The sequence below is a fragment of the Urtica dioica genome, chromosome 3 (assembly GCF_054948205.1).
Source record: "Urtica dioica subsp. dioica isolate 48M chromosome 3, U.dioica_male_clone48M_v1_H2, whole genome shotgun sequence".
Classification (NCBI taxonomy): domain Eukaryota; kingdom Viridiplantae; phylum Streptophyta; class Magnoliopsida; order Rosales; family Urticaceae; genus Urtica; species Urtica dioica.
Genome location: NC_142758.1, coordinates 50,265,477 through 50,280,673, shown reverse-complemented (window position 1 = coordinate 50,280,673; position 15,197 = coordinate 50,265,477). Strand labels below are relative to the sequence as shown.

The following is a 15,197-nucleotide window of genomic DNA, read 5'->3' as shown; positions in this document are numbered from 1 at the left end:
TATAAGATACAAAAGGTGACACTTCAGCAAGATTTTAGTAGTGTTAACTCATAACTTTCAATTTGGGCCATTATTGGTTTATTAATTTAAACCAACACGAGATTGTGTATGAATCCTAAATTTGTGCACAAACACATGATCTATATACCTTACTACGATTACGCACGAATGTGATATTTTATAATATTGTTGTGCAATGTCAAATGTGTATTTTTTTTTTTTTTTTTTTTTTTGTAGATGTGCATGCACCTTAATGGAGTGTTAATAAATAAATAAAAGTTGGCAACTAAACTAGTAGCTTAATAGATCACTTTATTTTTTAAAAAAATAGTTAAAGTTTTAACTATTAATAAAATAGTCCAGTATGTTGAAGTAAATTAATTAACTGGTTATATTAATTTAATTTACTTAATAAAATAGTTCATTAAGTCGAAGTAAATAAACATAATCTAATTAATTTACTTCGATCCGTTGAACTATTTAAAAAAAAAATGAAACCTTGACTATAATATTAAATCAAACTAAAAAATTGTCAAACTGCAACAAATTATTCTAAAAAAAATACGTTTAATTATTAATATTATCATTGTTTCGTCCATGATAATGATGATGATGATGATGATAAAGTTGACTTAATAATAGTTCATAAGCATCTAACTGAAACCTGGTATTTTTGAACTTTCATGCATAAATAGTCACTGTCCAGAGTTGGTAAATAAAAAAGAAAGCGATATGAGTAGATGAGCGATATATCAATATTGCCAAAACCAAAAGAATTTGGCAGCAGACAGAGACACTCAAAGTTGTACTATACCAGACAAACGGACCAATCAACATATACATAAATAAATAATAAATTATTTTTTGTAGGAGAGAGCTATGAATTATTTATTTAACCTCATAAGTTAAGAGTTGAAAGATTGAGGGTTTGTTTCTTGTTTGGGTACACGGATAACCCAAATCTGGAGAGAGGTTAGCGAAAAAACCGTATTCTCTAAAGAAAGTTCCGGGATTTTATTGGGTAATCGCGTTTTTACCGGATCTATTTCTCTTCTAAATATCTCACTCTCATTCATCACCATGTATTATTTATATATATATATATATATATATATATATATATTTATATAAGAAAAGATAATGAAAGAAGACGCTCCTAAAATTCGCGCGTTGGAAACAGGATCGTTGAGTGTGAAGACAAAAGGAAAGCCAGAGTGGTTCGCCAGGTGGGTCCCACACTCCATCTCTCTCTCTCTCTCTCTCTCTCTCTCTCTCTCTCTCTCTCTCTCTCTCACACCTATTTGAATCAAACCCAAAACCGGTCTTGTGTTTCTTTCTTTCTTCATTCCTTCTTTCTATTCTCTCCGTTCTTCTAGCTCAACACATATAAACATAGGATGAGAGAGGTTTAGGTTTATCTCTCTCTCTCTCTCTATTATATACTATATATATATATATGTATGTGTGTATATAAGATGGCAGCTCCGAACATGGCGACCATAACGGCCTCTCTAGAAAGATCATTCCAAAACTGCTCGCTCAACAATCACACCAACATCTCTTCAACAACGACGACGACACAACATCAAAACGACAACGACAACGACAACGACGAAACGACCTTGGAGCTCAACTCCCACGTCTCTCTCCCTTACCACTGGGAACAATGCCTCGACCTAAAGGTTTCTCTCTCTCTCTCTCTCTCTCTCTCTCTCTCTCTCTCTCTCTCTCTCTCTCTCTCTCTCTCTCTCTTCCTGTTTCTTGTTTTGGGACAACAATAGTGCATGACAAAAAAGAAACAAACTTTATATTGTTTTGGTTCAACCATAAACCAAAGAAAGCATCTTTTTCACCCGGGCTGTTCAGCAGATCAACTAACCATGATATATGGGGTTTTCGTTTTCACCTAACGGAAAAAAAAAACGACATGATGTAAAACGACACGTACTTCATTGCCTGGTTGTTGTACTTTGGGCAGACAGGAGAGATTTACTACATCAATTGGAGGAACGGAATGAAGGCAAAAGAAGATCCTAGAACCCAAGCCACAACGACAACAATGACTAGTAATGACTATTACACGGAAGAAGACGATGATGAAGAAGAAGACGACGAGGAAAGCTCGTGCGACGGCGAAGAGTCGTCGTCGGAGAGTTCGTCGGCGAACAGCAAAAAGTCGCCGGAGGAGGTGTTGGTGGTCGGTGGTTGCAAGACGTGTTTCATGTACTTCATGCTTCCAAAACACGTCACCGATTGTCCCAAGTGTTGCGCGAGTCTTCTTCACTTTGATCGCTCCCAAAACGCCTCTCTATGATCATATCATTATTTGTTATTATTATTAATTTTTTTTTTTCTATATGACTTTTTAGTTTTATTAAATATCAAATTAATTCCCTCTTTTCGGTGTGGATTTGTTTTTGCGCCTAATTGGAGTTGGACTCCTCTTTTTCTACATCTACAACTATTGATTTTTTATTTTATTTTTTTTTTTCAATATAATTTTGGGTTTTGTGAGTCCTTCCTGGCAAAACCGCAGAAGTAAGGTCAATGGAAGGGTTCAAGAATAATGTTGGTAATGATTGCGACGTGTTGTTTTTGTTTAATCTTTATATATACTTATATTAATGTTGATTATAATATTGCAATTGTAGAGTCAAAGCATACATTATGGTATTTAATTTGAACCGCTTAACGAATGCCTTAAAACGTGGTGGTATAGCACTTGCGAATGTAAACAAAACCAGCTCACCTATTATCTTACCATTAATTATGGTTTTTATTTAGCATACCATACGTTAATCGTGTTGAAAAGTCAATCCCTTTTAGAAGTTGACTACAGATTTTTTCAACAGAAAATAATTTGTTTTTTTTTCAGAACAGAAAAAAAAAAATAGCTTTCAGTAAGAAATATTTAAAACTAGAATGAGCTACACTGGGGATTCTGATTTATTTAGGATTTAATTATTTTTTCACGTAATATGGTAAAAGGTTAAAAGAGAGAAGTTGCATCAAAAGAATTCTAACTTATATAAAAATCTTTTAACTTTCTGACATAATAGCTTACACTGGTATCCACTTTTTTATTTGAAATTTAAATTTCTGTACCCATATATAAGATTTAGCCAACGCCTCATTTTCTATAGATGAAAATTATTCATAAGTTTGATAAATAGCGTCTAGTTTTTAAGCTACATCATTTCAACGTTGATATTAAATGCATTAATATTCTTTTTGTGCTTTGTCACGCATGAGTCATGATGATCTTTTTGTATTTTAGCACTAATTAAAAGAGTTTTCAATTCCTTCATTTCTATAAGTCAAAGGCTCAAGTCAATGTCACTTATATATTTACTTTTCTTTAGCGGTTTAATACAGGGAAATTTTCACATTTTACACAGGTAGGTATTAATCAGACAAATCGCAATCTTTTTCTCAGTGAACCAAACCATCAAAAGCCCAAATTCAAAGTCAAAACCGGCTGGTAAACATAATCTATGATACGATCAGAACGTTGTTTGGAAGTTGATTATAACCACTATATAATAGTATTACATTTACACGGCTACACACACGCATATATATATATATATATATCATATCTGTATGTTTGTGTATATACCTCCGTACATCATAAGAGGTACAGTACTAGTTGAGACTTGAGAGTGAGATTCGTCTTCTAAAACAATCCCCCGAATCTACTTGTGTTGTGTATCTATATTCATCATACACGTCACGTGTATGTCCATGCGTAACTTTTTGGGGTAGCCAATAATACATCGACACGTATACGATGTTTTAAAGCTTTTCTTTGCATGTAGATAATCAAACAGATCGTCCGAAAAAAAAAATAATAAAAAAATATCAAACCAAGCTGTAAGCCCTGAATATAAAGTTTATAAACATATTTACAATAAAGTGTATGTATTTTTTATTTTATTTTACAGAATAAAAGTGAATGTATTTACCGGCGGATATGTATATGAGATCGTTGTGAAACGACACATATATTCTCTCAGAGTTAGAGCATCTTTAATGGTTTAGCTTAGGTTATTGCTTAGCTAAATAGTATTTTTGCCACATAGATTTTCTAGAGCTAAATAATTAAGCAACTAGCTTAAATTAGCCAATTTGCTTAGATTTGTTTAGCTAAATCAATAGCCAATATGCAAAACAATGGTTAAGCAACTAGCTAAACATTTTTTATATTTGCAAGCAAATCCCTATAATTCTTAAGCAAGAAACCATTAAAGATGCTCTTAGAGTTAGACAAAAGAAAATGGGGGCTAAAAAGTTTTTTTTTTTTTAATTTTTATTTTAAAAAGGTGCGAAAAACAAGATCTAGTAAAATATTAATTTAGAATTGTATCACAAAAAGCTAAATAAAGTGCTACACAATAGTAAATAAGAGCTTATGGGCTGTGGTGTTTCTAATTTGAAGTTTGAACACGATTAGTACACTGTACACTAATAATTAGAGCTAATCAAATATTAATTGCATTTTTTGTGTGTACACGTGTGGAAGGAAAGAGGTGTGAATGATAACAATGCCGCCAAATGAAGCTGTAAATATATGGTGTGATTGATAAAAAAGAAAAAAAGAGGGTATTGAAAAAAAGATAATTGTATCATGAATAAATTTGAAATCCGCTGTGTAATGTCTCCGTCCTTCAAGATTCCAAGTTTCAGACTCGTATCAATAATAATAATAATAATAATAATAATAATAATGCAGAAACTGAAAGAAAGCTTTTGACAGATAGAGACACAGAATGAGAGAAGATATACAACAACAATAATAATTATAAGATTTAATAATGTCCTCTTGGCCTATCGCATGGGAATAGTCCAAGTACTCTAGCTAACTTATCCACAGAGATCATGGGTTTCAATTTCAAATGAAGTCAAAAGGCTTTTTATGATACAAGAACTTGTTACAGCTAGTTATTTCCTTAATTTTTTTTAAGATTTTAACCTTGATCATTTTATTGAAAAAAAAAAATAGTTCAACAGGTTCATAGTACATTAATTAAGTAAATAGTAAATTTAATTTATAATTTCGTTAACTAATTTATTGCGGTCCTTGTGAACTAATTTATCATTTTATTTAATTATTTGTTTATATTTAGTTAAAAATAAATTAAAATGATTAGATGATTTATTTTGATTTGAGGGACAAACACAAAAAAAAAAAGACAAATGATCTGAATTACTATTAGACAGGTCTAATTACCCTATAATATATACATATATACACACGTATGTGTAATATGTATACGCAGGCACATATAGCTATAAACCTAGAGAGAGAGAGAGAGAGAGAGAATACTGTGGAGAAAACAAAAAAGAAGCCTTCATTTCGGGTTTTGCATGCACTTAGTTGGTTGGCAGAGAAGGGAATCTAATTGAGCAGCTAGAGAGAGAAGGCTGTGTGTCTATAACTATATATATATATATATATATATCATAAATGTATATGTGTTTGTATATATGAAACAGTTGCAGAACTGAGCAGAAAGAGATAGATGATGGTAGAGCGATATATCATGAAAATTCATATTGTGAAACACTTTCACTGTTCTCGTTCTTTGTGTTCTTTTTTCTATCACTTCTCTTTATATTCAGCTACGCCATAGAATGGGCATATATATATATTTATATATATATATGAGTTGGTCAATGACAAGATATATATGTCATATATATTCAGTGGAGGGGAATAACCGGAAACCTATAATATATATATATATATATATATATATATATGTATTAATTTATTGTATTTAAATTCCATGATATGGTAGGTTTTGTTTTTGTCCTCCCTGGAGAATCTCTCTACTCTCATTATTTTGTCTGTTTCTCTAACACTCACTATGTGTCTGTGCTTCCACTTTTTCACAGCTTTCCTTTACTTATCTTCTCACTAATATATAGACCATATATTGTTGATTTAATTGATATCTATTGGAAGTAAAATTTACTCACTCTCTCTTTGTAGCTAAAACTAGGTCATATTATAATTAACAAACCTCATTTGCTACATAATTAATCGTTTATCTTTGCAATAACTGTACTGAGGAAAAATGAAGAGGACTACGATATCACAAATCCATGCATATTATCACTTGTTAATTATCTAAATAATAAAATGGTTTTTTTTTTCAAAGGCGAATTTGAATTAAATAAATCACTCAACTTCAACATTGTTTACCTCACATTTCTTTATTCATTATTCCTAAATTATTATATTTGTCTGAAATCCTTAAAAAGAGCACGGATTATCAAAGCTTCAAAGGCATGAAAATATTAAGAACAGTCATTCATACACACTTTGCATGCGTGATTCTAATCCAAAATCAAGTCCGCTCCATAAACTTCTATTTTGGGGTTTCAAATGATAAGGATTGTAACTCGGGAGAGTTACAAACATAGCTCATTCAAGATGCTAATTCTCTGCATACCATAATTTTAAACCTTACACGAATATATTTTGAGTATTAACTTGTAGATAATTTTTTCGTTATTTAAGCTGTAAAAAGTAAAAAAAAAAAAATTAAATAAAATAAAATAAAATAGTAAACAAGAAGAAAAATTAAACAAAACAATAAACTACAAGCATTCAAATTTTGCAAGTTTTTCGTGTACTAATAATCCCTTTAAAAATTAATGAAACTTCAAAAAATAATATTTACTTAATCGTAACTCATTTTTATATAATTTTTTTCACCATACGATACTTGTGTAATGATCTCATTATATGTGAATAAAAATATTAAATTATCCAAAAATCAGTTTAAATTTTACTTTTCCATAGCTAACCTCTTAAAAAAAAAATAATGGAACTTCAAATCATTTACTTAATCGTTAGTTGTTTTCATACAATCATGTTCATCATACGATTCTTGTAGTATGATATCTTGATATGTAAACTAAAACTAAATTTTTTTTCAAAATTAGTTAAAGTTTTACTTTTTAAAGGATAATCTCTTTAAAAAAATCATGAAACTTTAAAAAAATCAAACTTAACTCATTTTTATATAATTATTACCATCTTACAATCTTGAAGAAATATGTGAATAAAAATTATAATTATCCGAAAATCAGTTGAAATTATACTTTTCAAAAGCTAACCCATGCAAAAAAAAAAAAATGAAACTTCATAAAACTATATATACTTAATCGTAGCTTGTTATAATACAATTATTTTCATCATACGATTCTTGTAGAATAATCTCTTGATATGTGAACTAAAATATCATTTTTTCGAAAATCAGTTAAAATTTTACTTTTTAAAAGCTAATTTCCTTCATAAAATAATAAAACTTAAAAAATCATTTCTACTTAAAATTAACTTATTTTAATACAATTCTTTCCACCGTACAATACTTGAAGAATGATATCTTTATACCTGAATAAAAATTATAATTATCCAAAAATCAGTTGAAATTTTACTTTTCAAAGGCTAACCCCTTCAAAAAAACTAATGAAACTTCAAAAAACTATATTTACTTAATCGTAACTTGTTTTCATACAATTATTTTCATCATACGATTCTTGTAGAATGATCTTTTGATATGTAAACAAAAATTAATTTTTTTTCCGAAAATCTGTTAAAATTTTATTTTTAAAGGCTAATCTCTTTCAAAAAGTCATGAAACTTTAAAAAATCATATTTACTTAAACTTAATCCTTTTTTTACAATTCTTTCCGTAGTACAATACTTGAATAATTATCTCTTAATATATAATAAAAATTGTAACTATAAAAAAATCAGTTGAAATTTTACTTTTCAAAGCCTTACTCCTTCAAAAAAATATAATCAAACTTCAAAAAACTATATTTACTTAATCGTAACTTGTTTTTATACAATTATTTTTACCATACAATTCTTGTAGAATGATATCTTATTATGTGAATAAAATTTAATTTTTCTTAAAAATCAGTTGAAATTTTACATTTTAAAGGCTAACCTGTTTTAAAAAATAATGAAACTTAAAAAAATAATATTTACTTAATCGTAACTCATTTTTATAAAATTATTCTCACCATACAATACTTGGTGAATGATCTCATTATATGTGAATAAAAAATAAAAATAAAAAACCATTTAAAAAACCAAGCGAAAATTTTATTTTCCAAATGCTAACCCCTTTAAGAAAAGAAATTAAAAACCATACTAACTTAATCTTAATTTATAAATCGATACTTGTCTTAATCGTCTATATGTAGGTCACATTTATATTTGGGCTTGGCCCAACGGAGCATTATAGTGGTAAGGTCGGATCCTACACCCACAATTACCGAGTTACAATCATTTAAAATTTTATGATTTTCTCAAAGGGGTTAGCCTATGAACGTAGAATTCAGGCTAGCTGTTTGAAAATTAGTACTTTTTACATGTATTATTATTTAATTCTATAAGCATCATGCGATGAAAGAATCATAAATAAAAAAAATCCCACGATTAGAAAGTTACGAATTTCGTGATTTTCTCAAAGGGGATAGCCTTTGAAAATTAAAGTTTCGATTGATTGTCGAAAAAAAAATTATAGGTACTAATATTTTATTTTATAAGAATGTTATAAAAAGGACCTACGATTAATGGTTTGAAAAGTAAAAGTAATCCTGAAAAAAAAAAGAAAAAAAAAAGATCCACATCATTCAAAATGCCCTTTGAAAAGTAAAATTTTAATTAACTGTAAAAAAAATTGAATCTTTTATGCGTATCAAATGTACATATTATAGACATCGTACAGTGAAAAGAATAGTAAAAAATGACTGGGGATAAACGTGCTATGAATTCATGAAATTTAACTATTTTCTAAATAAAAGTAAACTTTCGACTAATAGTCGGGAAAAAAAATATAAGTATTAATATTTCACTCTATAAGCATCATACCATAAAAAAAATCATATTAAAACGACCCACGATTAACGATTTGCGAATTTTTTCAAAATTAATGATTTTTTCAAAGATGGTAACCTTTGAAGAGTAAAATTCAACCAACTAACGATAAATTTGAAATTTTTCATAGGTATTAATATTTCATTCTATAAGTATCCTACGGTGGAAAAAAAAAACAAATCATATAAAAACGACCCACAATCGACGAGATACAATCATTTTAAATTTCATGATTTTTTCAAAGGGGTACCTATCTCGAAATTTCAATTTTTATCATTTGGGTATGTATCTAGCCAGATACTCCTCAATATTTCAAAAATAAAAATAAAAACTAAAAAAATACACGTGTTTAAAAAATATATAAAAATTCATGGGTTTTGATAATAAAAATGCGAAATAAAATAGAAATGGAAAGCGCGATTTAAGAAAATGCATGTATAAGAAAATTTCCATCACTCTGGGCCCGGCCCAAGAGGCCTCGATCAGCCAAAAAGCCTCGTCTGATTGTTTCCGGCCCAAGAGGCCTCGGCTGCGGCCATTGAGCCTTATTTTCACGGAGCCAAAAACTCACATATATATATATATATATATATATATATATATATATATATATATATATATATATATATCAGACTTGACACAGAACCAATGGTAACGAATTCTTGAGCTCGTTCCACTCGAAATTCTCTACAAAACCTATTAATGTTGAGCTTCGGAGAGGTCTTGTAGTACATGTAATGCCTATTAATGCCAGTTGGTTCTTTGAGTATTATTGCTTTTGATTGAGGTTCAGTCTATTTTCTTCTTATTTCAGCTCAAGACAAAGAGAAATCTAAGACCTCGAGTTCAAGATAATTCGGCTCGAGCACGGTCACTTGCTCCGGCCTTAAACCGAACCGTTCACGTCCTCAAATTGTTATCCAAAAACGAGCGACAATAGCTTTCGAAATACCTTGTTGTCTAGATTGCAGTTCTTCTCAAACTTTATGTCAGAATCTCTTTTCTTCTCTCTCAAGTTAACCGGTAAGTGGGGTAATTTCAACGGATCTTGACAAGTTCAACCAAACATCAGTTTCCCATTAATAATTACAATCTGTGTTGATAAAGTTTCTATCCGATGATATACAAAACAAGACATTGTCGTTTCACAGTATTCAAGTCGTTTAAACTCTTGACGCTAGAGTTGCTTTTAAAAAAAAATACGACAGAATAACGTCACTCACCGAAAGAGTGAGAAAAATCAATTGCGGAATTAGCAATTTAGTTCAGTGGATCTATTTCTCACTCATTAAACAGCCATTTTCTTCGACCAAGCTTCTTTCTTTTTAGGGGAAAATAATCAACCACACATCAATACACACATTATTGCCTTTTTCTCAAAACACATTGTCGTTATAAAGTTTTTGTCCTCCTGTTTGATTGATCATACAATTTTTTTTTACTAGAATCTATTATTCAAGGAAAAAAAAAAAGGCATAATCCAAAGAAAAATTTAAAATTTTAAAAAATTAAAAAAAAAAAAAAATCACCACACGTCCAGTGGGATTTTCCCGTTTATAACTTTGTAAAAAAAAAAAAAAATTAAAAAAAATGACCGGAAAATGGTCATGAGAGCAAGAATCTACAGTACATTTTTCGCAGAGCTGTCTCAAATTTTCCCCAGAATTCTTGTTACTCAACCGCTATTACTACATCGCTATCTACGTCGACTTTTCCGCCGATCTCTTCCTCTTCTTCTTCTTCCTTAACGTCGGGAATTACTTCTAGAAGCTCCGACGGCGTCGCAGCCGGGTCCAATTCCCGGCAGCCCCGCGGAGCGTTCGGCGCTTCTCGCCCCGTCAGCACGCGGGAAGGAATGCGGTGCGAGAACCGCAGGATCTCTCCCCCCGGAATCTTCCGGGCCCGCTTCGGGTCCAGGTGGCGGTGAAACACCGTCCTGAAACCCGCCAATTTGACCAGCGGCGCGACGGTCAACCCGTCATCATCGTCCTCGTCAGCGACCACCTCGACGAGGTCGTAGCTTCGCACGACCTCGTCGGAGGTCAACTCGTTCCACTCCGGCGACCAGTTCCGATACAGAGCCCACACTTGCCCTTTCCTCGGCCGTATCCGGATAATTCCCTTTTCGCCCTTTGACCACCGCACCCTGTGCGAGAACGAGTCCAACGACGAGTTGACCTCGGATCTTTCTCCGACGAAAAAGTCTCCGCACGTTTCGGGGAATCCCGAGGCGATCCAGCTCAGCGTCCCCGGGCTGAGCCGCGCGGTCCTGATCTCGAAAGGGTCCGCGGAGACTACGCTGCGGACCATCGCGTAGTATCGCGGCATCCCGTCGGTCCGGTCGTATGTCGCCCAAATCTGGCCGCTCTCGAACGATTTTCCCGTCCGGTCTCCGTCGAAGTCGTGAAAATCCGGGTCGGGGACGGTTTCGGTAATTTCCTCCGATGCCCTCGAAAACGTCTCCACGACCGACTCGGGTCCGACTTCCGGCTTCGAATTCTCGTCGAGCTTCTTCCGAATTTCCTTCCGGGCTTTCTCAATCAACAGAGCTTGGACTTTCGACGGAGATAAACCTCTCGAAAAACTCCCGTTTTCCTCCGCGGAACTTTCGAAGAAAACTCGGACGGCGATCACGTTCGATCCGGACTCGTTGGCGAATCTCGTTCGCTTCCGAAGAGCCTCGTTCTCTCTCGCCCTCGCGGCCTCGGCTTCCTCTCTCTCTCTCTTCACGCGCTCGTAAGCCTTCTGAACCGTCTTCGCGGCCTGAGAGGCGCTACTCGAAGCCCACCGAAACTCGCTCTTCTTCGACCGCTTGCTCTTCTTCTCCTCCGAGAAGTTCCACGTGGCGGCCGACGGGGACGACGACTTGGCGGACCCGTTCAAGGGCGGGCCCGTCTCCTTGGCCAAGAAGGGCTCGTGGCAATTCGGGCACAGTAGATTGTGGTTCAAGTAAACCCGGAGATACTCGTACTGCATTTTGCACGCGTGGCACACCGTCCAAAACGTGTTCGGTCTCTGCTTCTGGTGTGGCGAGGGATTTGACGGATTCGCCCCTCGGTTTGAGCTCTTCGGGGGCTTCGAAGCCTTCCTCGTCCGCTGATCGTAGATCGACCTCTTGGCTCGGTCGGAGAGCAAAGTCCAAGCCTCGGAGATGAGCTTGAACGCTCCCTCGGCTCCGACGGACTTGTTCTTGTCCGGATGAAGCATCAGGGCGAGCTTTCGGTACTGTCTTCGGACCGTCTCTTCGTCGGATTTATGGTCAACTCCGAGGATCCCGTACCAGTCGGGTTCTCCGTTGACTTTCTTCTCGGCCGAGGCGTACACGTCAAGAGTCGAGAGCATTTGTGGGACCCCCTCGAGGCCCGGGAAAAGGGCTTGGGCTTTTAAAGCGAACTTTCTCGCGCCCGTTACGTCTTTAGCCGAGAATTTCTTCTCCGCAATCTCTTTCGCCCGCGTTGCCTCGTCTTTATTGCAATCCATTCTCTTTTTTTTTTTCTTTATTGGTCTATTTCCTTAATTCCTGTTTTCAGGCACATTTCGAAATAGAGATTCAGCGTGCGGATATAATCGGGGTAATGAGAATCGCTAATGTACACTAAATCTTGAAAATAATAATGAAGATAATAAATCAAGCGTATGAGATTGAGAAAAGCAATCTGAGAGCTTCAAGATGTTATTGAAGTGTTGAATTTAAGAACTACAGCAAATAAAGAATCAAACTCGCAGAGTACAGCTATACACAATAATAATAATGATGATATTAATTAAACGTTTAAGAACCCCAATACCAAAGATTTCAAAAGAGTTCGCATTGTTTTGCAAACACTATATAGAGTTAATTTTCACGCCCAGATTCTATACAACTTTACCATTTTGCAGGCTTACGCTTTCTTAACACTAATGGCCAATTAGTCAAAACTAGTATATGAAAAAAATTGAAAACTTCCTTCTTCTTCGGACCTTCACAAACCCAAAAATAAAAAATAATAAATATTCAATCTCCGAAAACCGACAAACGAAGAAGACCCACCAATGATAAAATAATTGACTTCCAATGTATTGAGAGTAGCCTTAATAATTCTGATAATCATAAATAAATAAACAAAGTAAAAAAGTCCCGTTCTTTTCATATAATCTTACCTGGAAATAAAAAATCAGCAATCTTCTTCGCACTTAATAATCATGAATCGTTACTGTAATAGTGACCTGGGAAATCACTAGACAATAGGGCTTTAAAAATGGGTCTTTCTTTCGGAGCGTCGAAGCAAGGAATAGAATTTAGAAGGCGATTGAGGATTAAGTGAATTTTACTTGATTAGACAGGTCTCTGAGACAATTACTTTACAGATGGATTTTTAATGGGATTTGGAGATAGAAAAATTAAAATACAAATGAAGAGACACATAGCACGAACTGATTTTAATCGTCTTTGTAAATGTAGCATGAGATGTGAGTTTATATTTTTATAAGAAGTTAAAAAGAAAATAATTGTAAAGTTGGGTTCATTTGTACGGCCCAACATGTCTTTTGAGCTCATTAGACCTGTTTAAGCCTGTGTTTGGGTTGGGTTAGTTGTACTGCTTTGAATAGCCCAATCCAAAAAGTGGTATATGTTGGGTTTGTTTGGGCTAAACAATCTCAAGATCTTAACCCAGCCCAAAGTGTTTGGTACCTATTGAAAGACAATAGATATCTATTGCCGATTTTTTTAACTTTGATCCTATGAATATCGGCTTTAATTAATTTAAATTCAAGAATAACGTTTTTAATTATGTATTAAAGTAATTTATCAAATTTTCGATTTTCGGAGCCTCGGTTTCAATTCAATTCATCTACGTCATCGTCGGAGCCTCGGTTTCAAGCCTTCTTTGTTGGAGTATGATGTTAGAGCTTGTTTGGACATCTTGTTTGAGAGCTCGGTCAAGTTTGTTTACAATTTTTAGGTCACTAGATCAATAATAAAATTGTAAGAGTTTTAATTAAAAAAAACGTAATTTAGATGTCCTAAGAGTTAGTCGATTTATTTATAAATCCTATTTACAAATTGGTATTTTTGTCAGTTTCCCCCATGTCATTTCTCTTAGCCAAAATATTTAGCCACATAGATTGATCTTTTGTGTTCTTATTTCGTGTTTGTTTGTTTTATGCGATATGTTAGTTTGATTTATTTCGGGATAATTTGTAATAAAATGGACGTGTATGAGGCTTGTCCAAAAAATATCGACAAGCTAAACTTTCATTACTAAAATTTTGTTTTCATTATTTATATATCAAAAATTATTATAAAAATTTGTTAGCGGCTATAAGATGCTATATTTAACAAATTTCTTATATTTTCAATTATTCTCCTTATCTCGAGTACGCTAAACATTAAGAGTAATTTGGTATTCCATAACCGTAGTAAAATTGATAACCATTAGCACATGAGTCCCTATTATTTAAATTAAACATTTATAAGCCATATTTTTACCAAGCTGTCCAATATCAGTTGAAGAAATCAAAACGAAAACTCAATGAATCAACAAAAATCTATAAATTCGAGCAGAGTTTAATCACAAATCCGAGTCCAAAATCAGACAACAATCACGAAATCGATTAAAAGCCCCAAATTTTGATTTCAAAGTTGAAACCAAAACCCTAGAGAATATGTTGTAATCTACAATTCCAATCCGAAAATAGAAGAATTCGAGGTTTACATTACCTCACGACGCAGACGAACCTCTGGCGAGAATCTACTCTCTCTCGGCCAACCTCCGATGTGCACATCCATGGAGAGCGCGAGTCATCGCCGATCTCTTCTTCCTCTGGCTCAACGTATCTCACGTCTCTCTCTTTCTTTCTCTCAATCTCTCGTTCTCTCTCGCTCACGCTCCTTCCTTCTCTATTATTTTCTGCGTTTTTGTTTCAGTAGCCTCATTCTTTTTGTTTCGGGCGTATAAGAGAGGGTAATTTTGTTTTTTGCCCTTAAAATGAGAAAATTAGCTCATTGCATCTATAAAAAAGTTGGTTTTAATTCTATACCCTCTTCTCATTTTTATTTTCTTTTCCATTTATTTTTTCAGTCCAAAACATCAAAATTACTTATATGCCCATCATTATAATCTTGTTTTTTTTTAATTAGAAATAAAACAAAAAACTTCTTCTCCCCACTCTCCCGCTCTGTCACCTCCATCTCCAGCACAAGAGACCACAACAAGGAACAAGAAGACCACCCGACCAGTAGAACCGGGAGAGAAAAAAACTTCCGGCCAAGAGAGAGAGAGAAAGAGAGGCGTGGGGTGAGTGAGAGGCAGAG

General features: G+C 33.7%; 2 protein-coding genes across 2 annotated transcripts; one reads left to right on the top strand and one right to left on the bottom strand.

Annotated features, from left to right (window-relative positions):
- Nucleotides 1-1,338: 1,338 nt before the first annotated feature.
- LOC149403598 (ATP-dependent RNA helicase) lies at nucleotides 1,339-2,579 on the top strand. Its single transcript, XM_089608757.1, has 2 exons — nucleotides 1,339-1,682; nucleotides 1,979-2,579. Exons 1-2 carry the CDS (start codon nucleotides 1,461-1,463, stop codon nucleotides 2,312-2,314), a joined length of 558 nt encoding a protein of 185 aa, XP_089464883.1. The 5' UTR covers nucleotides 1,339-1,460; the 3' UTR covers nucleotides 2,315-2,579.
- Nucleotides 2,580-10,385: 7,806 nt separating this feature from the next.
- Nucleotides 10,386-14,905, bottom strand: LOC149403597 (DNAJ heat shock N-terminal domain-containing protein). The gene is made up of 2 exons (XM_089608859.1): nucleotides 14,604-14,905; nucleotides 10,386-12,422 (listed from the first exon to the last, which is right to left on the bottom strand). Exon 2 carries the CDS (start codon nucleotides 12,380-12,382, stop codon nucleotides 10,574-10,576), a length of 1,809 nt encoding a protein of 602 aa, XP_089464985.1. The 5' UTR covers nucleotides 12,383-12,422; nucleotides 14,604-14,905; the 3' UTR covers nucleotides 10,386-10,573.
- Between the last annotated feature and the right edge of the window lie 292 nt (nucleotides 14,906-15,197).